The sequence below is a fragment of the Muntiacus reevesi genome, chromosome 7, assembly GCF_963930625.1.
Source record: "Muntiacus reevesi chromosome 7, mMunRee1.1, whole genome shotgun sequence".
Lineage (NCBI taxonomy): Eukaryota > Metazoa > Chordata > Mammalia > Artiodactyla > Cervidae > Muntiacus > Muntiacus reevesi.
In genome coordinates this window covers 35416251-35444078 of record NC_089255.1, presented here as the reverse complement: position 1 = coordinate 35444078, position 27828 = coordinate 35416251, and the positions used below count along the sequence as shown (strand labels likewise).

The window sequence follows — 27828 nt, the reverse complement described above, 5'->3', positions numbered from 1 at the left end:
TGACTTCAGTGTTGACCATCTGGTGATGTTCATATGTAGAGTCTTCTCTTGTGTTGTTGTAATTCAGAGTTATAGATATTTGTAAATCAAGCAGATTCCTTGTTTAGCATTTAACACAGTCTGACACTCATATGTTCAGGAAGTTTTTTTCCTGAACTTCCATTGCACTTTTATCTGTACATCTCTTAAATAACTTCCCATGTATGCTTTTTATTGTGGTTATTTATGTTCTAGCTTTACATTCTCTGTTAGACTAAAATCTCTGAAGGAAATATCTTTTTCTACACTGAGTTCAGCGATTGAATAGCTGAATGAGTGAAATGTGACTTTAATATTCATGTGAAAATAACATCTCCATTCTTTTTTGGTCTATTTCTATCTTTAAAAATATTACGAAGTTTATTTATTTGGCCTGATCCTGCTGTTTGTGCCATGGCCCTGCAGATTGTTACTGTAGCCTGTGGCTCTGAACTCAGTAAATTACATTCAGTCATAATAGGTTTGGGTTATAGATTGCCTGAGTTATGGAGGAGTGCAGGTGGGAAATCCAGTTGTTCTGTTACCTTAATATTTGGCCTTTTAGAACTTTAGCCTATATAACCTGCTATAGACTGTCTTCAGTCCTTAAAATGCTTTAAAGGTATACCTTTCATAAGAGTTGTACTTTAATTCAGCCTTTTCTGTACTAATATAGATAAATTTAGGAGTTATTTCTTTTTAAATATTTATTTTTAACTGGAGGAGGATTGCTTTTTACTATTGTGTTGGTTTCTGCCATATATCAACATGAATCAGCCATAGGTATACGTATTTTCCCCTCCTTCTTGAACCTCGCTGCCACCAGGAATTACTTCTTAAAGTCAGTTATGATTGAACTGTCTTTAGATATCTGACTAAATCAGTCATTCTCAATCTGGTCTTCTCTTAAACATTTTGATGAGTGATTTTGCCATAAAATGGTTAAATAAATTGAGAATTCCTGTTGGAAAGAGACTAAGCACATTAGCATATTGGAAATAGGAAGAATCTTAAGTCTGACTTTAATGCATTAATATTTTTAATGAAAGTGAAAGTCACTCATTCATGTCCGACTCTTTGCGACCCCATGGACTACACAGTCCATGGAGTTCTCCAGGCCAGAATATTGGAGTAGGCAGCCTTTCCCTTCTCCAGGGGATCTTGCCAACCCAGGGATTGAACCCAGGTCTTCCACATTGCAGCTGGATTCTTTACCAGCTGAGCCACCAGGGATACCCAGGAATGCTGGAGTGGGTAGCTTATCCCTTCTGCAGCAGATCTTCCTGAACCAGGAATCGAACCTGGGTCTCCTGCGTTGCAGACGGATTCTTTACCAGCTGAGCTACCAGGGAAACCCAATATTTTTAATATCCACGGTCATTTACTAATATTGAGCTAGTACTTAGAGAAGCAAACTTTGGGAAATGGTTCTCTAAATAACTGGTGTGAAACTAACTTGGGGCAGTATTTATAAAGAGAAATTGGGGGTGAAAATTATGGAAAATCTAAATGTTTAGGTCTTATGACAAATACTTAATAGCCAGAATTGTAATTGTAGTATTTTATGAGGTGGTCGTGATAGATCATGTTATTGCCATTGCTATTGAGAAATAAAGATTAGAACTCACCCCTTTCCCTTAAAAAAAACAAAATTAAAATCTAAACTAAAAACAGTTTCTTAGATTAGGCTACCATTGAACAGAGCCTGTTAGCTCACCCCTGTTCAGAAATAGGATGGCTTTCCCTGTTAGGTCTTTCATTTGGGGGAGGATGGAAATTCTCAGCTAAGAATTGGCAGTTGGTACAGGTGTCCTTCAGCTTTTTGTCTGGAAGTAATGCCTTGATCTCTCCTATCCCCATATTTAAGCTTACCTGAGAGATCAATTTTATGGAGGATTCCCTGAAAGGTATTCATTCAGTTCATGCATTCTCCTGTTGTTGTTCAACAGGATAATAAATGATTGAATCCATTCTGCTTAAGTTTCTGTTACCTGACTTTTGTTATCTTTTGATTTGTCTTATTTAAACTTTTTTCCACAAGTCTTGTGTCCAGGATGGACGTGGGGACCTGTGGTCATTGACTACAGATTGTCTTTATATAGAAAATAGAACTAGAGTTTTGTAGCCTTGACATTTAAGACTATGTTTTGGAAAGCAGATTAATATGGTCATTTTTAAATATCAGAACCAGATAGTTTCATTAGATAGGGATTCTTTGCCCAAATAGTTTAGCAAGTTTATTTAGTAAGGGAGCTAAGGCATGCATGTGTATGTACAGTTAGTCAACTGTAAGATCATGTAAGTACCATCCTTTCTGTAAATAACCATATAGATGTTCAAAGAAGAGGAAGGTTTTGGCTAAGAATAATCTGAAAGTGTTTCCTGAAACAGGGTATCTCATTTTGTCTTTGAGAAATTTCATCTCAGCTTGGTGAGACTTATCTTACAGAGATGTTATTTATAGGATAAGGGCAAGGCAGTATCCATAAAGGCATAGCAGTGATTAGGGAATGCAAAGCAGTCGGCCTAGGACCATACATGGACATAGGTAGGTAAGTCTGATGTATGTGGGTTTGATTTGAAAGCAGATACTTTACCATGGATATCAAACTTTATTTAGGAACTAAAGGGTGATCACAGTCCAAGTTGCAGGGTAATCAGGGTTAAAGAACCAGAGTTCAGGGTATGGACCAGGTCACTCAGTGGTGCATTGCTCTGACATCATATATTAATAGTTCTTTCATCCTTTGAAATTGCAATGATAGCCTGTGGTTAGATGAATCTTAAAAGGCGATCTTCACATGAAGATGGGGATGGATCTGACAGGAAGTTTAGAAGCATTTTCAGGGTGTTCTTAATTTGTGTATGCTATTGAATTTTCTACTTAACAGTGATTAAAATGGTAAATTTTATGTTATGTATATTTTATGACAAAATCTAATCAAACACTTTAAAAATATTAATTGACTCTCCAGCTATCATCATAAAACTTCTTGTGAAGAACTTCATACACCTCCTCCTTTAGTTTTGTGGAAATAAGAGTGCTGTTTCATGTTTGTTGCTTCAGCTGTCAGTGGTGATATGCTAACAAAGGTGATTCTGGGAGAATCAGTCGATAGGATTGGGGTTTCCCAAGGGGGCACACTGAGCCTTGTAAGACCATACAAGTAACTGATCTTAACCGGTTAACTGATCTTAACTGATCGACTTAACTGGTTTTGAGTTCATGTTTAGTATGCAGCCTAGATACTAAGGAACTATTTAAGAAATAGTTCCTTTTGAATTATCTAGTGTTTCTTTGTAGTCATACCTTCACAGTCCCTTAATTAAGATCATTATCAGGCAAATTAAGTAAAGCCTAATAATATCAGTTATTTTGTAGTAAAACCTTAGGAGGGAGCCAAGCAGCAATCTTTTCTTTTTTTATGGAACTATAGATGATTAGGGTGAGCTGACTCACTGGAAAAGACCCTGATGCTGGGAGGGATTGGGGGCAGGAGGAGAAGGGGACGACAGAAGATGAGATGGCTGGATGGCATCACCGACTCGATGGACATGAGTTTGAGTAAACTCTAGGAGTTGGTGATGGACAGGGAGGCCTGGCATGCTGCGATTCGTGGGGTTGCAAAGAGTTGGACACGACTGAACTGAACTGAACTGATCTGAACTGATAGATGATTAATCATATTGTGTTAGTTTCAGGTGTACAGAAAATGGTTCAGTAACACAATAAATTCTTTTTGTTTATTTTAATACAGTGATGTATATCTGTTATTCAGTACCCCTAACTTATTCTCCTCCCTCTTTCCCCTTTGGTAACCATAAGTTTAACTGTCTGTGAGTCTGTTTCTGTTTTGTAAATAAGTTCATTTGTATTATTTTTTAGATTCCATGTATGTGATGTCATAATAATACTTGTCTTTCTCTGTTTGCCTTCACTTAGTATGGTACTCTCTAGGTCCATCCATGTTGCTGCAACATATATACCACATCTTTATCCCTTCATCTGTTGCTTCCATGTTTTGGCTGTTATGAATAGTGCTATGAACATTGGAGTGCATTTATCTTTTTGAATTAGAATTTTCATCACTTTTGTGTATAGATCCAAGAGTGCTATTGCTGGATCATATGGTAACTGCATGTTGTTTTCCACGGCAGATAAACCAGTTTATATTCCCACCAGCAAAGTAGAAGTATTCCCTTTCCTCCATACCCTCTTCAGCATTTATTACTTGTAGACTTTTTGATAGTGACCATTCTGATGGGTGTGAGGTGATACCTCATTGTAGTTTTGATTTTCATTTCCCTGATAGTTAGCATTGTTGAGCATATTTTCACATGCCTGTTGGCCATCTATATGTCTTCTTTGGAAAAATGACTGTCTAGGTCTTCCAAGTAGCAGCTTGATGTGCTTTTATTTGTATATGTATTGAATATGTTATATTATTATCTAAGATAGTTTTGCTTTATTTTTTTAAATAGTTTTTTTTTTTTTTAATGGTTACTTTAATTTACTTGGCTGTGCTGGATCTTAGTCGCAGCATGTGGGATCTAGTTCCCTGAACTGGACTTGAACACCTGGACCCCTTGCACTGGGAATGCAGAGTCTTAGCCATTGGACAACCGAGGAAATCCCTTGCTTTATTTTATTTATTTATTTGTTTTTATTTTTGGTTGCACTGCATCTTTATTACTGTACACAGGCTTTCTCTAATTGTGGCGAGAGGAGGCTACTCTTCGTTGCAGTACACAGGCTTCTCATTGCAGTGGCTTCTCTTTTGTCGTAGAACACAGGCTGTAGGACATGGGCTTCAGTAGTTGCAGCGTGTGGGCTCAGTAGTTGTGGCCCATGGGCTTAGTTGCTCTGCGGCGTGTGGAATCTTCCCCAGGCCAGGGCTAGAACGTGTCCTCTGCATTGGCGGGTGAGTGTTCACCACTGTACCGCCAGGGAAGCCCCTTTGCTTGTAAACACCAAGTTTCTTTGGAGTCATGTGGAATGGGTAAATGTTAGGCCTCATTTGAAAAGTAGAATGTATTGAAGTCTTTTATTTTAAAAAAAGAACTTTAAAAGATTTTTATAAAGACTTTGATAAAAAGTATTTTAAGTATTTTTGACATTGTTTACTTTGTTACCAAGGCTGATATTTTATATGCCTTGAAATTCACCTTGTTTAAGTTATAATTCAATGATTTTTTTAGCACAATTACGGAATTGTGCAACCATCACTACAGTGTTGGTTTAAAACATTTCCAACTCACCTAAAAAAAGTTCTCTAGTATCCTTTTGTAGTCACTCCCCCTTTACACCTCCAGCAAACCACTGTCCTACCTTGTGTATCTATAGATTTCTTTTTCTGGGTATTTTATATAAATGGAATCTTACAGTATGTGGTCTTTGGTGTCTCCCTTCTTTTATTTAACAAAATTTTGAGGCTAGTTCATGTTATTGCATTTATGAATTGTTTATTCCTTTTTATTGCTGATTAGTATTCCATTGTCCAGGCCACATTTTGTTTGTCCATTCACTATCTGATAGACATTTAGATTATTTCAGTTTTTGACTATTATAAATAATATTGCTGTGAACATTCACATAAAAGGCTTTAAATGGTGGATGTGTGTTTTTATTTCTTTTGAATAGATAACAAAGAGTGGAAGTGCTAGATCACATGGTAGCTCTGTATTCAGATTTACAAGCAACTGCCTAACTTTTCAGTAGTGGCTATAATATTTTACATTTTCACCAGCAATGTATGAGGGTTTCAGTTTCTCCACATCTTCGCTAGCAATTATTATCTTTTTACCAGAATTGTTCTAGTGGGTGTAAATAGCATCCCTCTGTAATTTTAATTTGCAGTTTTTGATGTTGAGCATCTCCATGTTCTATTAATCATTTGTATATCTTCTTTGGTAAAATATCTGTCCAAAGTCATTTGCATATTTTTTACTTGAGTTATCTTATTTTGTTACCAGAGTTCTTTATAAAGACACATCTGAAATTATGATGGTTTTTTTCTTGTAGAACGAAGTTCTTTATTTTGAGATTTTACACCTGGATCTCTGAACCATTTTGAATTTTTTTTTTTGCATGGTATGAGGTAAATGGTTTAAATTCAGTTTTTTGTATGTGTTATATTCAGTTGTCCAGCACAATTTGTTGAAAAGACTATCCTTTCCCCCACTGAAATTGCCTTGGCACCTTCATTGAAAATTAATTGCCGTAAATATGAGGTTTATTTCTGGATTTTTCAGATCTATTTCATTGATCTGTGTGGTTATCCGTATACAAGTATCACACTGTCCTAATGACTGTAGCTTTGTTATAAATACATTTAAAATCAGGCAATATAAATCATTCAGTCCTGTTCTTTTCCAGAATTATTTTGACTATTCTAGGTTCTTTGAGTTTCCATATAAATTTAAGAATCAGCTTGTCAATTTCTGGGGTGGGGGGAGGAGAAAGGCCTGCTGGGATTTTGATAGGGATTATGTTGAATCTGTAGCATAATTGGGAGAATTTTTAACATCCTCTTAAGAAAAAATTAAGGGACTATAAGAGAAAGATTATATTAGGAAAATTTTTAAATCTATAATACAAATAAAAAGGCCCCTTCTCTGGTAGCTAAGTGGTAAAAAATTTGCCTGCAATGCTGGAGACCTGGGTTGGGAAGATCTCCTGGAAAAGGGGATGGTAACCCACTCCAATATTCTTGCCTGGAGAATCCCATCGACAGAGGAGCCTGGCAGGCTACAGTCCACGGGGTCACAAAGAGTCTGACATGACTGAGTGACTAATGCTTCATAATAAAAAGAGAAGACAACTCAAGATAAAGATATTTTGGTTTCCTTTAAAGATTATACCTGAATTTATTGGATTATCAACTTTACAAACTAATTTAATATTTGTTGAGTACTCATTGTATATCAGAGGGTGGGCTAATTGCTCTGTATTGTCCCATTATTTAATCCTGGCTCAGCCCCATAACTCCAGTTACAAGGTAGGAGATGTTACATGAAAGACTGTTGGGGGAAAGTGGTCATGTTGATTCTCTAGTGACGATGTCCTGACTCTAACTTTCTCCTTAACAGCGTAAGGTAGCAAAGAAAATGCTCAGGTTTCTCACTCTCACTTTTATTCTCTTTGCTCCAGTTTTTAAAATCATCTCTAAATCTTTATATTTAATGACATATTTATAAAAGAGTCTTTTGCCAGTGTATCTAATCCCTTGTAAATGGATTCCAATTACTACCTCACACATACGTATGAATGTAAGTACAAAATGAAAAAGGAGGTAGCCGTTTGGAAGGGTGATGCTGAGAACAAGTGCTCCTCTATGAGATGTGCAACAGTGAATTTATGGAACAGGTTTGGATAGTTGTGAGTAGTTATTAATTGTAGGGTGAAAGAGAATTGAGTATAAATTTTAAGGCACTGTTTCAGAAAAGTATCATGAATTTTCATTATGACAGATGACAGTATTTCTATATTTTGATTTTTTTTTTTCATCCTTTTAACTTCTTCCTTTGCATTAGGAGACAGTGCCTTATCATCTGTAGACTTATATTCTGGTTTCTTTTCACATTGATAGCAAGCAGGCAAAATAAAGGGAGAGGGAATAGCATTTCATCTTTTTACTACTTATCTCCATTCTGCAGCCGTGCAGTCGGAAACCCTTGTGCATGAAGACAGATTTGTTCTATGGCCTCGGAGTTGGGTGCCGGGGACGATGGCGGCTGCACTGAGCTGGCAAAGCCCCTCTACCTTCAATACCTGGAGAGGGCCCTCCGATTGGACCATTTCCTGCGACAAACATCAGCCATCTTCAACAGGAATATTTCTAGGTATGGTATTCCATCTTCCCAATGTAATGTTTTACCACATTTCTGATTCCCATTATTCCTGTAGATTTTAGGGTTAAAATATCTTACTGGTTTTAGAATGTTTGATTTTTTTTTTTTTCTTCTTTCTTTAAAATAAAATACAGTCAACTTAACCAAAGGATAAATTTCTTCTGTAAAGTGTTTAGTCTACCAACCATAAATTATAATATTTTGCTAGGTCAGTTTTTGTTTTGGATTCATCATTCTTTAATTTGTAGTGATGAAAGTGAAGATGGACTGGATGACAGTAATCCTTTATTGCCCCAGTCTGGGGATCCCTTGATACAAGTTAAGGAAGAACCTCCAAATTCATTGCTTGGTGAGACTTCTGGAGCAAGCAATTCTGAAATGTTAAACACATACTCATTGAATGGAGTTCTGCAGTCAGGTCAGTGTGGTGAGATCCCTTTTTGAACTATCAGTTCTCTTGGGGCAGTTGTCCTTTCGTTTTTTTTTTATTCTTTGTGTTTCTTTACACAGAATCAAAATTTGACAAAGGGAATTTATATAACTTCTCTAAGTTGAAGAAAAGCAGAAAGTGGCTAAAGGTAAGAGATAAGGTAGAACATTTATAATTTAAATAACCCACTAAAATTACAAATAGGAAAGTAACTGATTAATTTTGGTATACTGGCAGAGATTTTCCTAGACATGAGTCTTTTATTCTGAGTGGTGTTTTAAGAGATTATAGAGAAAAGTCTAGAGGACTCAACAAAGTTCATTTTAACAAAGTTTTTAGGACTAAAGCCCTATGCTAAGCAAGGGAGTACAGAAATACATCAGATAAGATCCCTACCTTTACTGGCTTGTAACCACAATTAATTTATTTTTTATTAGTACCTGTGTAGTTCATTCATTCAGCAGATGTTGATTGAAGCATCCTGCTTTAGGCAACATCATTGTGCATAGATGCATAGAGTTCCTACCCCAAGTAGCTTACATTCTAATGGAGGGAGTAAGCCTGTAGTAAGTAAATAAAAAGTTTCTTTAAAGAGGTAACATTTTAGCTGTATGATCAGAGAGAACTCTGTGAAGGTTTAAGATAAAAGCATTTCAGTAAGAAGGAAAAATGGCAGAAGTCCTGAGAGAGGAAGCAACTTGGTATGTTTGGGGAAGTAAAGAAGGCAGATATAGCTGGAGCACAGTAAGAGGACAGTAGAAGCTGAGGTTAGCTTATCATGTTGGGCCTTGTACACTGTGTTGAGGAATTTGTATTTTAACTTTTTTTTACAGTGGTAAGCAATTGGAGTATTTGTAAGCAAGGGAGTGATGTAGTCTCATTTACACTCTTACAAGATTACTGTCAGCTTGGTTCAATTAAGGATAGCCTTTCTTCTAATGAAACTAATTATTTCTATTTTATACTTTTCTTGTGAAGAGTTCAATGTAGTTTAAAGTTATCCTTTCATTTTTATTACCAAGGCATTTAAAAGACTCACGTGGTAAAGTCCTGATTTGCTTCATGTCAGTGAGGTTTTAAACTGTTGGGAGTGCAATAACCTCTGTGCTTCGCTGTCACACTTTTAAAAATCAAGATGTAATTCACATGCCATTAAATATTCCCTTTTAAAATTTATAATTTAATAATTTTGAACACGTTCATAAAGTTACTGCAGCCATCACCACTGTCTTAATTCAAGAGCATTTTCATCACTCCAGAAAGAAATTCTCATTAGCAGTTACTCATTCTCTACTTTCCCCAGCCCTTCACAACCATTAATCTGTTTTCTGTCTCTGTGGATTTTCCTATTCTAGACATTTCATATAAATGGAAACATTAAATGTGGCCTTTTTTGTCTGGCTTCTTTTACTTAGCGTAATGTTTTCAAGGTTCATGTTGTGGCACATGTCAGTACTCGTTCCTTCATTTTAGTTGCCAAATAATACTTTGTTATATGGATAACACCACGTTTTCTTTATCCATTCATCAGTTAATGGATTTTGGGGTTGTTTCTCCTTTATCAGCCATCACAACTAGCATTCTATATTCCCTTTTACGCTATACTAGTTTTTTAGCTTTTGTTTAGTTTTTTGGCTTGGAATTTGACATTTAGTTAAATTATCTTATGTGTAGTATATGTACTAAGTGAAACTTAGCCTTGTTGCTTTTGATAGCATTTCTCATGTTTTAGTGCTTTTTACTTGGGAATCAGTAGGTTTAATTGATATCTTTTTGTTTTTCAGTTGAATTGGTAAAGAATAGTATAAGGGAAACTAGAATGATTGTCCTCTGGCTGTTTTTGTCATTTTGAAAACTGGGGGAGAAAATCCTTGGATTATGAAAGTAATTGTTTCATATCAGAGGTTCCATTTCCATTTCCTCCCTTTTTCAGAGCATTCTGCTGAGTGATGAATCCAGTGAGGCAGATTCTCATAGTGAAGACAATGATGAAGAAGAAGATGATGATGATGAAGAGGAAGAACTCAGTCTCAACAGAGAAGATCTTCATAATATGTTGCGACTGCACAAATATAAGAAACTTCACCAGAATAAGTATAGTAAAGAGAAGGAGGTAAAGAGTTCCAGGAGAAATCTCAGGTTTTCATGCTGGGTATTTACCCTCTGGTTTATATTAATTGTAACTATATCTTTGTAACTTTCTATTTAGATGGTGGTTGTAGTTGTTCTAATAATTGAAAATCATGTCACATGCCAAAAAAGTTCAGTCTTTTAATAGTACACCGTTCAGTTGTTCTTGGTATATTCTAGAATTTGTAACTGTCATCACTATCTAATTTCAGAATATTTTCTCCAAAAAGAAGTCTCATTCCCCTTAGTTCTTGCCCTTCATTCTGTTTTTCAAAATTTTTTTTTTAGTTTTGGCTGTACCTTTTAGCTTAAGGAATCGCAGTTCCTTGATAAGAGATTGACCTGGACCATGGAAATGAAAGCATGGAATCTTAACCTCTTGGCCACTAGAGAACTCCCCTCTCATTCTCTTCATTCCACTCTGCTCCAGGCAGCTATCAATCCACCATTTCTCTATAAATTGCCTAGTCTAGACATTTTGTACAAATGGAACATGTGGTGCTTTATGTCAAGCTTCTCTCACTTGGCATAATGTTTTCAGAGTTCATTCATGTTGTAACATGTATCATTAGAACCTCATTCCTTTTTATTACCAAATAATATTCCATTGTATGCACATACTGTATTTTATTTATCCATGCATCATTTGATAACTAATTGGATTGCTTCTACTTTTTGAGCTTTATGGATCATAGCTATGAATATTGAGTTGTTTCACTTTTTGGCGCTTATGAATAATACTGCCATGAAGATTTGTGTATAGGTTTTCTCTGTGAGCATATGTTTTATTTCTCTTGAGCATATACTGAGGAAAAGAATCACTGGGTCATATTGTAACACTGTGCTTTTGGGGGAACTGTCAGGCTGTTTTCCAAGGCAGCTGCACCATTTAAAATTCTTATGGTTGCTTTTTTAATGAAGTTGTTTTTTTTGAAAGTGTTCGTATCTTGGAAAAACTCCCTTTCTTCACATAATAACATTAGATTGATGATTTAAGTGGCAACTATTTGAATGCTGTTATCAATGCCTTCTGATTTTTGTCAGAAGTCTTAGTACTTTGTACATAATGAGTAGTAGGATATTTGAAGACCTAAAAGCTTTCCACCATTAAGGTCCAAAGTTAGTTTAGAAAGCTCTGAATAATATGTTAAAAGTTATAAACCTGTAGAAGTAACAGATAGTAAGATATATGACTTCTGACTTAGACAAGGAGTTCCCTCTTAAAGTACAGTGCTAAGGCAGTTGGTATTCAAAATACTGGAGAAGGAAATGGCAACCCACTCCAGTATTCTTGCCTAGAGAACCCTGTGGACAGAGGAGCCTGGGGGCTGCTGTCCATAGGGTCGCACAGAGTCAGACATGACTGAAGTGACTTAACATGCATGCATGCATTGGAGAAGGAAATGGCAACCCACTCCAGTATTCTTGCCTAGAGAACCCTGTGGACAGAGGAGCCTGGGGGCTGCTGTCAATAGGGTCGCACAGAATCGGACACGACTTAAGTAACTTAGCATGCATGCATGCATTGGAGAAGGAAATGGCAACCCACTCCAGTATTCTTGCTTGGGGAATCTCAGGGACAGAAGAGACTGGTGGACTGCCGTCTATGGGGTCACACAGAATTGGACACGACTGAAGCGACTTAGCAGCAGCAGCAGCATTCAAAATATTTGTTTTTGTTTTTTTTAAATTGAAGTAAAACGCACATGTGGAAAAGTTCAGATTTTAAGTTTACAGTTTGATGAATGTTTTAATAGACCTTGTAGTAGTTCTTCACGGCACTCTTTTATGCTAGGTTCAGTCCTTGGACAATTCATTTGGCTATAATTCAGGAAAGAGATTCAACAATGGACTACCTAATTTTATTTATTTATCTTCATATTTACCCATTGAGCTTTGGAGGTCAATTTAAATGAAATGTTTGAAAAGATTAATTACTCTTTGGGTAGAAAAAAGTAGATTATTCATATGTTTGAATTCTGGTAACAAAAACACTATGTTTAATGTTGTCAAACTCTCTCAGTGGGAAATGAAGAGAGAAGATGTCAAACAGTGAGGAATTGGATGGCTGGGGACTGTTCAAACCACATACAAAACTAAGAGCTGGGAAAACAGATGTTAGGAATCTTAGTAAGTCTAAGGACCTGTTGGTAATAGAAATACGTTTGTTTCTTGTTGATGAATTCAAGAGGAGACCTTTCTGCAATGACGAATATATGTCAGGACAAAGTAAATACTCTGGTGGAGACTCAGAATTATGAAGGGTTTTTGTTTGTTTGTTTGTTTAAGTTATTTTCAACAACTTGCTGTGTGCATAGCCAGTGAAATAATTCACTTTGATGTATTAGATCTTCATTGATCTCTTTGTGGGAAGAATACTTTATCTAGCAGCTGTGGTTTTTCCTCTGGAGCGGCTTTTTTTAATAGAGATGATTTGAAGACTGAGCTGAAAGAGAGACGGGCTCTTCTAAGCGTCATGTCTTTGCCTGCTTTAGTTGCAGCAATACCAGTACTACAGTGCAGGGCTGCTCTCCACCTATGACCCTTTCTATGAGCAGCAGCGGCACCTTCTAGGACCCAAAAAAAAGAAATTCAAGGAAGAAAAGAAACTTAAAGGTAAGCATATTGACTTGCCTTCTACCTTTACTCCTTAGTTTCAGGTACATTGGGAATTTCAACATAATCCATGTAGTAGAAATTTGCTTCATCTGAAAAACCCTAGCCTCCTTTATCTCATTACTAGTTTTAGGTATTACTAAACCTATTTTGTATTTGGTTTGTGATCTTTTCTAGAATTATGACGACATGAGAACTATAGATTCTTTGCCAGAGGTTTAAGCCAATTAGTGTATTCCAATTTTTTCTTCTACATACTCTCTAAATAGTGAAAATATTCTGGGAGAGGAAGAAGTTGGTTACACAGGGAGGTATGAGGAGTAACCTGAAGTATTTGAAATAAGTTTTAATTGTTGCTGTATATAGTGATTTAAAATAGATCACCTCCTGATCTTCAGGAGTGTTTGCATGTTTGCCAGGAAATGTCTTTTCCTCTCTTGAGTTCTAAGCATCTGGAAATCAGGAAGGAAATAGGAAAGGAAAGTTTTAGACTATCTGTACTAGGCAGATTTTATTCCCCTAAATTGCTATTCAGAAAAACTCTTTTTAGCCACCTTCCCTTGTTTCTTCCACATCCTTCTTGTTTTATCTCTGTAGTTTCTCATCCTTTTACCCTCCCTTTCAAGCTAGGTTTTTCTTTCATGTATTATTTTCTTTTCACAGATCTTAGTGTCATAGCAGCAAATGCATTATTTCTTTATTATTATTTTTTAGTCACCTCACATTGCCACCAAATAGAAATGATCCTTCTGATCATTACTTGAACTCATGATAATTCGTAAGCCTCTCTTCCTATTGTTGAGTTCAAAAGAAATTCAGTTCTCAACATTCTTTTTTATTTCTCATTCATGTAAACAGAGGGAGTATCCAGTGTTCCTTTCCAAGGTAGTGTGATCTTCTTGGAGTATTCATGGACCTGGATAGATAAAGGGATAAATATTGCCAGTCTTAAGTGGAATGAGAAAAGAACCTTGATTTTTCTTAAAGTGATAAGGTTGTTTTATGACTTTCTTCTGTGGAAGAGAAGAAAAGCAACCTTCTGAGAGTCTGTTCCTTTGCAGCTAAGTTGAAAAAAGTGAAGAAGAAAAGGCGAAGAGATGAAGAACTTTCCTCTGAAGAATCCCCTCGTCGCCACCACCACCAGACCAAAGTTTTTGCCAAGTTCTCTCATGATGCACCTCCTCCTGGCACCAAGAAGAAGCACTTATCCATTGAGCAGCTCAATGCCCGTCGCAGGAAAGTGTGGCTCAGCATTGTGAAAAAGGAACTACCAAAGGTAAGTCGGTGCCTCCAGGTAGAATTTCTCGGCCTGCCCTCCAGAGAGAAGCCGGGAGAGCTGGATTCTTTCACAGGATTCAGGAAGAGACTATCTACTGGAATTGGGAGAATCCTGGATAGTTCTCTCTTTGGTTAATTGATTTTCTAGAGTTTGATCAGGATTCACAAGATAATTGTGTTGTGCTCCTTTGCCAAAAAAATGGAGGGAGACCTCTTTGAGGAAGGAATGCAATTTTTGGGTTACATAAAACAATAGAGATTTGACAGCTGATTTTAAAGTGATCATACAGGAGATTAAAACAAAATGATGGAGATGTGTTTTCTTAGATACTGTAAACATTCGGATGTTACTGAATAATCACAGGTATTAGAAGAAAATGTGAGTGATTAGAAAAAACATGTATAAGCATTCATTTTGCTCTTTTAATTTGTTTGAATGTTTTAGTTTGATTTACTAATTTCAAACTTAAAAGTTGCAGAAAAAATGCAAGGAATGTCTGTATTCCTTTACTTAGATTCACCAGTGGTTTGCATTTTATTCAGTTAATTGCTTCATTATAAATTGAGTGCAATCTTAATTGAAATATGAACAGGATATTTCGTGAATTTAGAAGCTGATTCTTTTTTTTTTTTTTTTTTAGCATAATTCTTTTTTTTTTTTTTATCAAAACCTGAATTTTATTTTATTTATTTATTTTTTTTAATTTTTATTTTTCAGTGGGTTTTGTCATACATTGATATGAATCAGCCATAGAGTTACACGAATTCCCCATCCCGGTCTCCCATCCCACCTCCCTCTCCACCCGATTCCTCTGGATCTTCCCAGCCCAACAGGCCCGAGCACTTGACTCATGCCTCCCACCTGGGCTGGTGGTCTGTTTCACCACAGATAATAGAAGCTGATTCTAAACCCTGTGGAACAAGTTAGTATGCAAGAATTGCTAGAGAAACAATAAAAAACCTTCCCAAACGTTAAAACATACTATAAAATCTCTGCAATTAAAATAGTGTGATATTGATACATGGATAGGCAGGTAGACTAGTGATACATTTAATAAGTGGTGCTGGACAACTAGATAGCCACTTCAAAAAAAGGTAAAATTAGGTCTGTGTTTCACACATATACTCTAAATGGATTTGGGATGTCAGTGTGAAAAAAAATGAAATCGTATAAATATTAGAATAAAATGATTGCATTTCTATCTAATTTTTGTGTAGGAAAGAGTTTATAATTCAGCATCCAGAGGTAATATAAGAAAATACTCTTAAATTTGACCACATAAAAATAAGTTTTTGCCTGACAAAAGACAGCTGACAAATTGTGAGACATTATTTATATTGAATACTGTAGTTACAAGACTATTGTCTCTAACACAGAAAGAACTTAAAAATTGAGGGAAAAATTACCACAGATTCAGTTCAAAGTATCTCATAATTGGGGTAATACAAATGAAAAACCACTTAGATACCCTTAGACAAAAATCAAACTATTTGTCACCTATCACACTGGCAAAATTTTTTAAATACAACAATTCATTCTATTAAGGAGCCTCTGGGCAAACAGGTGCTCTCATGCATTACTGCTAGGAATACAAATTAGAACTGTATTAGAGGAAGGTTGGCAACACCTACTAATCTACAGATGCATTTACCTTTCAAATCAGCACTTCCACTTCTAGGAATCTACCTTGAAGTAACCACACAAAAATACATGTAAACAGGCATATTCATTGTAGCATTATTTGTAATTGCAAAATAATGAAAACAGTCTAAATGTCCATATATGGGGCTTGAATTAAATGATGATAGGTCTACTCAGTGGATTATCATACTGCTGTTAAAAATAAAGAATGAGGAAGACCTCTCTGAGCTGATATAAAGTAGTTTCTAGGACATACAGTTAAATGAAAGAGGCAAAACATAAAAAGGTAAATATACTTTTCATGTGAGAACAAAGGGAATATAAGAAAATGCACAAATACCTGTTCAAAAGAAATTCAAGAAGGATGAACCAAAAATTAAAGTGATTGATTCCTTATAAAGGGCAGGTGGGAAAAGGATAGAAAGAAGGGAAGGAATGGAGACAGGGTAGCAGGGATGAGGAGGAAGAAGTCTTTGAGTGTATCTTGTACAAGACTGCTTTTCAGAACCATACTAATGTTTTATGTGTCTCTGACATACTTCAAAATAAGTATCAACCAGTCAGGATGTGGCTGGAGAGGGAGGTTAGAGGGATGTGTGGACAAAATGGAATAAAAATAGGAACAAATATACTTAATTGTATTAGAAATGAGTAATATAATCAAGTTACAGGAAGTGTAGAACAAGGACCTCATATAAGTAACTGAGGGAAACAGTATTTTGATCAGATGTGAAAGGGTAAGGAGTGAAGGAGCTATACGTAAATGCCATGATTGACATAGAAAAAGTGTTTCTCCCAGGGGTCTAGGTTAACAGTTTTGAAACTACTTTATGTGTCTATTAGCATTGAACAAATAAGTAAATATATTGTAGGCGAGAGCCAATTTTTCACTGCTGGAGAAGGAAATTAAAAGTAAGGAAGAAGGGGAAAGTTAAAATGAAGCCCGTGAAATTTGATTGGACTCAGATGTGTCAGTATAAATTCTGACACAGAATTTATCAGATGTGTGTATAAATTTTATACACACACCCAGATACAGAGATATACTTGGGTGTGTATGTATGTTTTTCTTCCGCCTCTAGTAGCAGTGACACCCTAGTAACAATGAGGATACCTGACAACCAGGTCTTGGTTTCTAAACAACTTTTATTCTCTAGTAAAAGGAATCAGTGCTCCTTAAAGAAGTACCGTATTCCAAAACTCAGCAGGGAGAATACAAAATGAACCTTAGGGAATTTTCTCGTGGTCCAGTGGTTAGAACTTGGTGGGTCAACCCCTGGTTGGGATACTAAGGTTCCACAAGCCACACAGCACAGCCTCCCCCCTGCCCCCCCCCACCAAAAAAACCCCAAAAAACCCAGCAAAATGAACCTTAAAACACTTTTAAGTGCTGCTAGAAAGTAAGGAAGTTCTGAAAAAAGCTGGAGGGGAAGGAGGGGTTTGTCAAAAGAACACATGAACAAACTTGAAGGACCACTTCATGGCCAAGTTAGAATAATTTGAGCAGCAAAATAATAATGACACTGAATTTTAACCCATGGAATAAAAGAAATATTTATCAGTCCATACTTCATAAATACCTGAATAGACAAAGGTATAGATGGAGCATCTTTACCTTTCAGTATGAAATGCAGTTAATAAATATAGAAGGAAAGAAGAAAATAAATTATCCTTACATAGATACCACAGTAATACTTGTTGCAGACTAGATGCATTTATGAATGCTAAAATTAGAGAGCAGAAGAGGAGAAGTAGAATTCATATAGCCTCAAAACTGGCAGAGTGCACCTTATCCAAATGACCAAAGTAAATATCACGAGTAATATAAATTTTCATACCATGAACTCCTTGATGTGGTGTGCTGGGAGGAGTACATCATCAATGCCACATTTCTCTGCTTTTTTTGCTGAGGTGCATAATGTCTTTCCAGTCGTGAGGAAACACCAGAAAACCACACATTTTCGGACACTTTGCAGAATAACTGATTGTGCTTTTCAAAAGTGTCAAGGACATGAAAGAGAAAGATTGAGGAAATGTTACATTCAGGAAGAGATTAAGGAGAAGAGCAACTAAGTGAATGCATTGTGGGATCCTGTTCTAGGATCTTGGAACAGTAAGAGGATATTAGTGCAGAAATTCTTGGCATTCAGATAAGACCTGTAATTTAGTCAATACTTTGCTGGTGTTAATTTCCTTTCTTAATAATTGTCCTATGATTATATAAGTTGCTAAAATTAGGAAAAGCGGGGGTGAGTAGTAGTAAGGGAACTCTATTTTTTGCACCTTTTCCATAACTCTAAAGTTAGTTCAGTTTCCTCACACTGTATACAAAAATAAACTCAAATTAAAGACCTGAGAAGATCTGATAAGATATGAAACTCCTGGAAGAAAACATAGGCAAAACAACCTTTAACATAAATTGTAGTACTATTTCTTTGGATCTGTCTCTTAAGGGAAAAGAAATAAAAGCAAAAATAAACAAATGGAACCTAATTGAACTTAAAAGCATTTGCATAGCAAAAGAAACCATTGACAGAATGAAAAGAAAACCTACAAAATAGGAGAAAATATTTACAAATAATATGACTGGCACAAGGTTAATATCCAAAATATATAAAAAACTCACACAACTCAGTATAGAAAAAAATAATAGTTTGAACCTGTTAATCACATATCACTATCTTGTTCCCTCTCTTCGCTCTTTCCACTAGTAACCATTAGTTTGTTCTCTATATCTACGACACTGTTTTTGTTTTACTATATTCATTTGTTTATATTTTAGATTCCACATAAAAGTGGAATTTATTCCACATACAGTAATTATCTTGCTCTACCTGGTTTATTTCACTAAGCCTAACACTCTGTAGGTCCGTGCACGTTGTTTCACATGGCACACTCTCATCTGTTGTCGGACACTTAGGTTGCTTCCATATCTTGGCTATTGTAAGTAGTGCTGCTGTGAACATTGGGGTGTATGTATCTTTTTTAATCAATTAATATTTTCACTAAATAATTTATGTATTTATTTTCCCTGGATATGTACCCAGGAGAGGAATTGCTGGATGATGTGCCAGTTCTGTTTTTAGTTTTTGAGAAATCTGCATGCTGTTTTCCATTGCACCTGTACCAATTTACGTTCCCACCAACAGTGTGCCTTTCTCCACATCCTCTCCAACATTTGTTATTTGTGGTCCTCTTGATAGTGACCATTCTGACAGGTGTGAGATGCTGTTTCCTTTTTGTTTTGATTTGCATTTCTCTGATGACTAGTGATGTTGAGCATCTTTTCATGTGCCCTGTTGACTTGTATGAACATTCTTCATGGGAAAAGTTACAGAAAAACGTATTTCATACCTGGTGAAGAGCCTTCAAATGATAAGGAATTCAGTGGGAGTATTTTAGATTTTTATCTTTAGAGTGGCAATAGCGGCTCTAGAGAAAGTTTTTTATAAAAGCCCTAAAAAAATTCCCTTAATCAGACAGTCTGAGGTGGGATTATTATCGAAATGACTTTCAGGCCCTTTCTGTAACTTTAAACCTGTTGTTTCTTTATAGTTAGGAGGAGAGTTCTTTAATAATCAGAGAGCCACTAGGCTCTGTCTCTTCTTTTCACATCAAATAAATGGGCTATCATAGGAAATCAGGTTTCTTTATTGCAGATGATTTTTTTTTTTTTTTTAATTGAAGTGGAAGACATAATCAGCAGTTTGAGACTTGGTTGTGGGCTGCAGAGTCATCTTGTATTAGGTCTGCCTTGGAATTTATGTTGAAGAAGATGAGGTCAAGTGGTGGTAGAAATTAAATAATAGTGGCAGTGGGTGTTCCTTGGCTGGAGGTAGGACTGCAATCACAAACTGAGAGGCTAGTTCACCTTTCTCCTAATGTTTTCTGTATGTGAGTGCCCTGCTGTCTCAGCTTCTTTGCAGATTGGCCCTAGAAAGCAATGTCCTAATCAGGGTGGTGCTAGAGTTAGTATACGTCGTTACATTTTCTTAGTTCAAGCCTTAAATATAACTTAAATTCTTCCCAGAAGTGTACAGAGGATTCGATCTAAGGCAGACACAGGACCAGCTTATTCTTTTTAACATTGCTTTAGGACTTCATGTGTGGTTCTGAGTTTGGATAACTCTTGGAAGTGATGTGTCTTTTTTAACTGAAAAAGTATTGTACTTTGAATATACTTGGTTTGACATTTTTTAAATCTTCATGGAGATCAATAAATGACAGTGCCAGTCTACACAATCTCTTTTCCAAAAAGGAATCCTAATTGAAATATTGTTTTAAATATTATAGGCCAACAAGCAGAAAGCTTCAGCTCGTAACTTGTTTCTCACCAATAGCCGCAAGGTAAGATTATAGTTTTATATTTCCCATTTTATGTTTTGCTGGAATGTGTTCTTATTATTTAGATCTATGTTTGCTGTTCTTCTCTCTTGTGACCTTATGATAATTAATCTAATAGTACTTGAGAGAGTTTCTAAATGTTTTCAATCTATTTTATAAATTTTCTTCCTTGCCTTCCTGGCTTTCATACCTTTTGGGGTAAGACCATAGCCCACTCTTCAAGTGCTTGGTCAAACCATGGCATCTTCCTGTGCTCAGACTCTCCATCTAAGAAATGTTGGTATTAATACTTTCCCATAGAAGGAATTAATACAACTTTGTCACTGACTCAATTGATATGAGTTTGAGCAAACTCTGGGAGATAGTGAAGGACAGGGAAGCCTGGCGTGCTGCAGTCCTTGGGGTTGCAAAGAGTTGGACTGGACTGAGCAACCGAGCAGCAGCAACAACAGCACAACTTTGAGTGTGGTGAGAATTAGATGAGGCAGCCTTACTAGTTGTGTGTCCTGGGCTAGTTACTCATCCTCATTTTCTCATCTATATATAAAATGCCAACTTCATAGGGTTTTTATGGAGAATGAATCAGTTATGTTAAACTTAGAATGGTGCCTAGCATTTAATAAATATTGACAGCTCTTTTTTTATTTTATTTTTTTTAAGTTTTTTGGCCGTACCATGTAGCTTGTGGGATTTTGGTTCTCCAAGCAGGAATTGAACTCCCAGGGCCCTTGGCAGTGAGAACTTGGAGTCCTAACCACTGGGCTGTCAGGGAATTCCCAACAGCTCTTATTAGTAATGTGTTTAATAATACTTCAAAACTTCCTAGAACATTGTAGGTGACTATATATATTTTTTCATCTTCTAAGGTCTGTAGATTTCTCACAGACCTGGGACTAGCTCACACTTCTATGCAGGAACGTTAATCAGATTGGAGGAGAAAAAGATATGGCCATAGGAGGACGATATATGCACTGGGCAGGTTGAGGGATGCTGTGGCTTAGAGTCCTGGGAGAATTGGCCCCATTGTTGGGTCCTCCTCCATTGTGATAATGTGTTGTCATCTGCAGCTCGCCCACCAATGCATGAAGGAGGTGCGTCGAGCCGCCTTGCAGGCCCAAAAAAACTGTAAGGAGACTTTACCTCGTGCCCGCCGTCTCACCAAGGAAATGCTTCTATACTGGAAGAAGTATGAGAAAGTGGAGAAGGAACACCGTAAACGTGCAGAGAAGGAAGCCTTGGAGCAGCGGAAGTTGGATGAAGAAATGCGGGAGGTAGGGCATAAAAGTTTGGAAACCATAATTGCTGCAGCCATATTGAGAGATTGTTTTACATTTCATAAGTTATAAATCTAGCCAGTGAAACCATCGAAAAATATTTTAAGATATAACTTCGAGGACAGTGATTTTAGTCCAGTAAATCAGTTGTTTTTATTCTTTTAGTAAGATCTTCTCCCTGGCCTTCACCTCTCTTTTGTGTTAATTTCCTATATTCTTTGTAGCCTTATTCTTTTATTTCTGGAGGACATGCGCCACCCCCCCCCCCCCCAAGAAAAAGAAAGAAAAGGAAAGAATGAAAGAAAAAGAGAACAGCTTATAGTTTAGCTTGGCTTATTTCCAGGTGCTGGCTGTAATTTCAATTTGTTGGAAGATCATTACTGGTTACAGTTTTCTGAGACCCATTCTCCCACCTACTTTTGTGTTTTAACTTGTAGTCAGTTCTCTTGCTAAGCTTGATATCAAGTGAGCATGTTATTCAGGTAAGCAAGAGGAGAGATTAAGAAGACAAAGCCATTGTGTTGCCATTGGTAAACCCATTGGAATGAGTAGAAGGACAGTTGAGGTCTGGAGAAGGAAAGGAATTAGAGGACTGGATATTTTCTTTCAGGTATAAGTAGTACTCCTGTCAAAACATAGCTGTGGAGGCTCTTTTGAGTTCTTCATCTTCCCTCCTGTCTCATGCCTTTGATGGGCAATATAGATTTTGTCCAGTTTTCCTAAGTCCCTGGGCAATGTGTATCTTTACTTGAAAGTCAAATGTGTTTTGAGTTAGTAAGCTTTTGATGCTATTGGAAATACTTGCTCACCCAGTTTAGAGGCATTTGAGTTAGTCATAGATCTTGAAATTTTGAAAGTGAGTGGCTTATAATCTAGGTTTGTGAGACATTGTCTCAATATGTTGGTAACTAACTGAGGAGAGTTTCATCTGTGATTATGTTGACTTCCATCTTTTTCTCTGAGTTTCTGAATTAAGAAATTTTTGATGGATCCTTATTCCCTTAATTTGCCTTCTTTATTTAAACACATAGCAATTTACTTCCTTTCGCCATAAGGGAATGTTGCTTTTTTGTTTTAATTTAGAAAGGTTTTCTTGACAGTACTTTAGCTTTAGAACATGAAAATCCATATACTTTATGAAAACAAATCTGTTTTCTCTCAGATTTTTTTCCCTAATCTGAATCTGGCTAAAGTGTTTTTTTAAAAAGAAAAAACCCTAAGGAGAAGTCTGGTTTTATGTCACATACTTTGGGACTTATTTCCTTCCTTGGCCATGTTCCTTATTTTAGTACTGTCTTTCTTTTGTGCAGGTGGATTGAAGATAACTCAAGTATACTTCATAGGAATTTTAGTATAAAATAGTTCATGCAAAATAATGACCCTTTGATTTGGTATTATTGTGTGAGCCGTATTTCATGTAATTCAGTCTTTTGGATCATTTGCTTACTCATTTTATTGTTTATCTTCAAGAATGATTTTTACTGACGTAATGATTATTTTTCTTACTAGGTAATTTCAGAGGCACTTTGAATTTATCCTTCTCATTTTTTTGAAATTATGTGTTTGTGATATTGTATTTAGTCTATATTCATGTTTTGTAGCTATCATTATCACAGATGAACAATGGGTTGTTTTGGGCAGCGTTTTATTTTTTCATAGGCTTCTTAATCTCATACCTCCTGCAGAATAATTTGTAGCTCTTCATCATTTATTTTAACTTTCGATGTTAAAGAAGAGTTTTGGACACATATATGTTTTTTAAAATAAAGCTGTACTACATGTATTTGTCACCAAAGTTATTATGTAACATATGTTGTTTGAATTTAGTTGGTATCCTAGTGCTGTTAAAGAAAAATAAAGGCATAAAGAATTAAGCATTTTAGACAGCAGCCTAGTGGAAAAAAGATTTCATTTTGTTAAGGAGAGCAAAACATAGGTTATTATTAGGCTATAAGTGAAGATTATTCCTGGCTTTTAGTGCCACTGTCTTGATTATAAATAAAATTTGTTCATTAGCAATTTTTCCCTTTCTAAAGGTAAAGAATTTGTAAAGGAGTTGTTTGCAGACTATGTATAGGTTTAGTGAATGCTGTTGACTACCCTTGTAGTGACTGATGATTTGACTCTTTTCACTTTCAACTCTTTTCCCTTTTAGGCTAAGAGGCAACAGCGAAAACTGAACTTCCTGATCACCCAGACAGAGTTGTATGCCCATTTCATGAGTCGTAAACGAGACATGGGTCATGATGGGATCCAGGAAGAAATCTTAAGGAAACTGGAGGATAGTTCTGCACAGAGACAAATTGACATTGGCGGTGGGGTGGTAGTTAACATCACACAGGAGGATTATGGTGAGTCCTGAATCAGAAGTTAGAGAAGGGAGATACCCACCCCACAGTTTTTCGTATCTCAGGTTATATTCATTATCAATTCTTGTAAGTTTTGTCTTGATCAATAAGTAGTGTTGGAGAAGGAAATGGCAACCCACTCTAGTATTCTTGCCTGGAAAAGTCCATGGACAGAGTAGCCTGGCGGGCTGAAGTCCATGGGATTATATGACTGAGCATGTGTGCACGAGGGTGGAGGGAGATGGGTTGGTAGCAATAAAGTGGTAGAACTTAAAAAAAAAAAAAAAAAGTAGTGTTGATCAAAAGGGAACTTTATTTTAATTGGAGTAGGGAAAGTATGAATGTTTCTATAAAATAAGCATATAAAAAGCTTTTATTGAATTTAAAGAGGAAAAGGTGTGGTTATTTGATCTTGCAAATTTGGGGAGATTTTGTGTTTTGATTTGTTAATAGAAATAAAAGATATTTTATCAGAAGAATGCAGTGAATTTGTCTCTCACATAACAGGATTCTTGGTGATGCAAGTAAAACACGAGAAGAGACTATTTCAATACTTTTGTGACCACACAGAGAGGGAGGAACTGGTGTAAAGTTTGAGAGGAATTTCACAGAGAATAGTGCTCAAAATCATGTTGAGTAAGAGAAAATGAGAGTGCTTCATTTTAAATCTTGGGATTTAAATATTCTCTATTATTTTCTTTTAGAATAGTTTCACCCAGTATAAATATATTACAGTTTTGAATCCTCATTGTCTTGCTTTTCTTGACTTTATCATTGCTTCATGCATGAAATGCAGGATTGGGAAACTGGAGCTCAGTCTCCTGGTGGCTTCTGTGAGCTGACTTTGGCTCCTGGAGACCATGGGAGCTCCCTGCCTCCATTACCACTTGCAGGTCCTTACCTCTGTCAAGTAATTAGATCCTTTTCTTCTCCCTCACCCTCTTAGAATTTAGGGATAAACAGAATGCAGAGTCAGGGATCCACATAAGCTAGTGTAAATTGCATCCTTGAAAGAGGTCAGTTAGTGAGGTGTTATAATCAAAGCTTTTCCCTTTTCAGATAGTAACCATTTCAAAGCCCAGGCACTGAAGAATGCTGAAAATGCTTATCATATTCATCAGGCTCGGGTGAGTCTTAGAAATGAACTGTTGGGTCCTGGAAATATCCTTACAGCCTTTCACTTAAGTAGTCTTCCTTTAAGCTTAATCATATTTTCAATTAACATTGAATCTTAATCATATTTTCAAAAACATTGTTGAGTGTGTATATATATATGAGACTGTATTGGATGGGGCTTATAGCTCTATTTACTTTAGAATAATAGTAGGAATACTTGAAGGAAGATGGGAAATGAGCTTTCACTTTTCTAAGCTTTAAAAATGTGTTGACTAAAGCTAAGAGACTTTTTCTATTTTTTTTTCTCTTGTCCTCCCCAGTAAGTATGGATAGTACCAAGTGAAGTGCATCATTGTTTAGTGAAAAATACCACAGTCTTGATTGTTAAGAAAGCTATATCATGCCTTAAAAATGCTAAGTTAGCACATTCTTTCAATTTAGTAATAGCTTGCTTATTCATGATACAGTGACATATGAAATCAGAAAGAAACTACAGTTAGATTAAATTAAGTAAAGAGTTAAGTAAACATTAATTAAACACAATTAAGTAAACACCATTTAATATACTGCATAGGAGCCCCTTTTCACTTTGACAGAATCCAAGTCAAGGAGAGACAAACTCAGCCTATTCCTCACAAACCCTGACCAATCAAATAGATTTTATATCACATTTTTAATAAATTCATTGATGAAGCAGGTAATTATGTAATATGGCTTAATGCCTGTCTATCAAAAGTGTATTCTTAATAGAACTGTTAGATTAATTTTGAAATATTAGTAATATACTTTAATGTACGGTTGACCATTAAGTAACTCTGGGAGTTAGTGGTGCCAACACACCCTGAAGTCAAAAATCTTTGTACAACTTTATAGCCTGACATGTCTATGGATCCACATCCACAGATTCAACCAATGGCAGGATCATGTAGTACTCTTGTACATATTTAGTGGAAAAAATTTTCATGTCAGTTGACCTACACAGTTCAAACCCTGTTGTTCAAGAATCAGTTATATCATGCTTTATATATAATATGATATATTAATGTTATCAGAAAGTTTGTTCCAGCCGGCATAAGATAGATACATTGGCATTATGAATTTCATTTGAATTTAATTATTTTCCTTTTATATTTTTCTTCTAATATACTTTTATTTTCCAGACAAGGTCATTCGATGAAGATGCAAAAGAAAGTCGAGCAGCTGCCCTGCGGGCAGCAAACAAATCTGGCACTGGGTTTGGAGAGAGTTACAGCCTGGCAAACCCATCTATCCGGGCTGGTGAGGATATTCCACAGCCTACAATTTTTAATGGCAAATTAAAAGGTTATCAGCTGAAAGGCATGAATTGGTTGGCAAATCTCTATGAACAGGTGAATTTTAGAACTGTGTGCTACCCCCTCTGTTTTGTTTGTAAATTATATATTGTGAAATGAGCAGAAGATAATGTTTTAGATTTCATTCTTTTTTAAAAAACAAAAAGCTTTGTTTTGGGGCAGGAATCAGAAAGATGTCTCTGTTTCTAACCTGGAAGCTTTATTGGGAAACATTTGTATCGTGTATAAAGTTTGTCTTAAGTGGTCTTAGTAAACCTGATTACTTTTGTACCTGGATTAGATTAGCTGAAAAACTGGCTTTGGCCCATTTGTCTCATGTATCATGATTCAGAGTTGTAGCTTGGAATTGACAAAAGGAATCATTATAGTAGTGAGTAATAGTGCTGAAACTGGGTATCTCTAGTCACATTTGTTTGAACAGGTCTGACATCTTGGGTAGTTCTTTGTGGCAGTAATGCTTCGTGAGAGGTGTTGGTTGACTCTGTGTTGTTTTTTTTTTTTTCCCCAGGGTATTAATGGCATTCTTGCAGATGAAATGGGCCTTGGTAAAACAGTACAGAGCATTGCCCTCCTGGCCCATCTGGCTGAGGTGGGTAGATGCATGCAATCTTTTCATCTTCCTTTCTCTCAATCCTAGGGTTGTTTTCTACTGAGAATCAGTCATTATCAAACACTATGCTAGATTCTGTAGCATACCACGACATTAAGTCTTGCTTCTTGCCTTCAAGGCCTTTACAAGGTGACACAGTGTGGTGAAACTTTCTAGTTTCCAAGAATATTAGGACAGGTTTTGAGCATATGTGTTTTCACTCCCCAACTGCTGTTGAAAACCACCAGTGTAGTGGCAAAACACTGTAGTTAGATCAGAAGACGCGGGTTCGTATCCCAGCTCTGTGCTTACTAGCAGTGTTAATTTGGACAGTTCCCTTAGTCTCTTTTGACCTGACTTCCCTTTAACTCTCTGAGGTTTAGTTTCCACGTCTGCAAAGTGGGGCTCATACCTATCTTACAGGAATTTTGTAAGAATTAAATGAGAAAAAATGTGTGAAGTCATTCTGAAAAAAGCAAAATGCTCTATTCCAATTAAATAATAGTAATATTGTTGTGATCATCTAGTATAAGGAAAAGCAACACATACAAGTCAGTATGTCATAAGTGCTTTGTGAATGATACAAATTAGGACCTGTAAAAGGTGGGAGGAGTGGGAGTAATTGCTTGCTATTTTTTTCTCAAGATGTTACTAGCAACTTCCTTGCTTGTGTTACTGTAACATAGAATATTATTTTTCTTAACATATAATATTATCATTATTATTGAGTGTACAGGTATGAGAAATGGGAACCATTTCTCTTGTTACAGTGCATTGCCTATTAAGCTATTCTTGTTGTTAATTATAATTTTGAGTTAAATTTCTTCAGTTTTCCTGCAGCTGACTGACGCAGATTTT

General features: G+C 36.2%; 1 protein-coding gene across 2 annotated transcripts in view; it reads left to right on the top strand.

Annotated features, from left to right (window-relative positions):
• INO80 (INO80 complex ATPase subunit) overlaps positions 1–27828 on the top strand; it is a 119194-nt gene that overhangs the window by 19073 nt on the left and 72293 nt on the right. For both annotated transcript variants that reach the window (XM_065940899.1, XM_065940897.1), the window contains exons 2-13: positions 7675–7860; positions 8118–8287; positions 8380–8447; positions 10233–10412; positions 12925–13045; positions 14107–14321; positions 20259–20312; positions 21377–21580; positions 23739–23934; positions 24991–25058; positions 26208–26417; positions 26890–26970. In XM_065940899.1, the coding sequence (XP_065796971.1) occupies positions 7718–7860; positions 8118–8287; positions 8380–8447; positions 10233–10412; positions 12925–13045; positions 14107–14321; positions 20259–20312; positions 21377–21580; positions 23739–23934; positions 24991–25058; positions 26208–26417; positions 26890–26970 (1710 nt within the window). In that variant the 5' untranslated portion in view covers positions 7675–7717. The remainder of the gene's footprint in view (positions 1–7674; positions 7861–8117; positions 8288–8379; positions 8448–10232; positions 10413–12924; positions 13046–14106; positions 14322–20258; positions 20313–21376; positions 21581–23738; positions 23935–24990; positions 25059–26207; positions 26418–26889; positions 26971–27828) is intronic.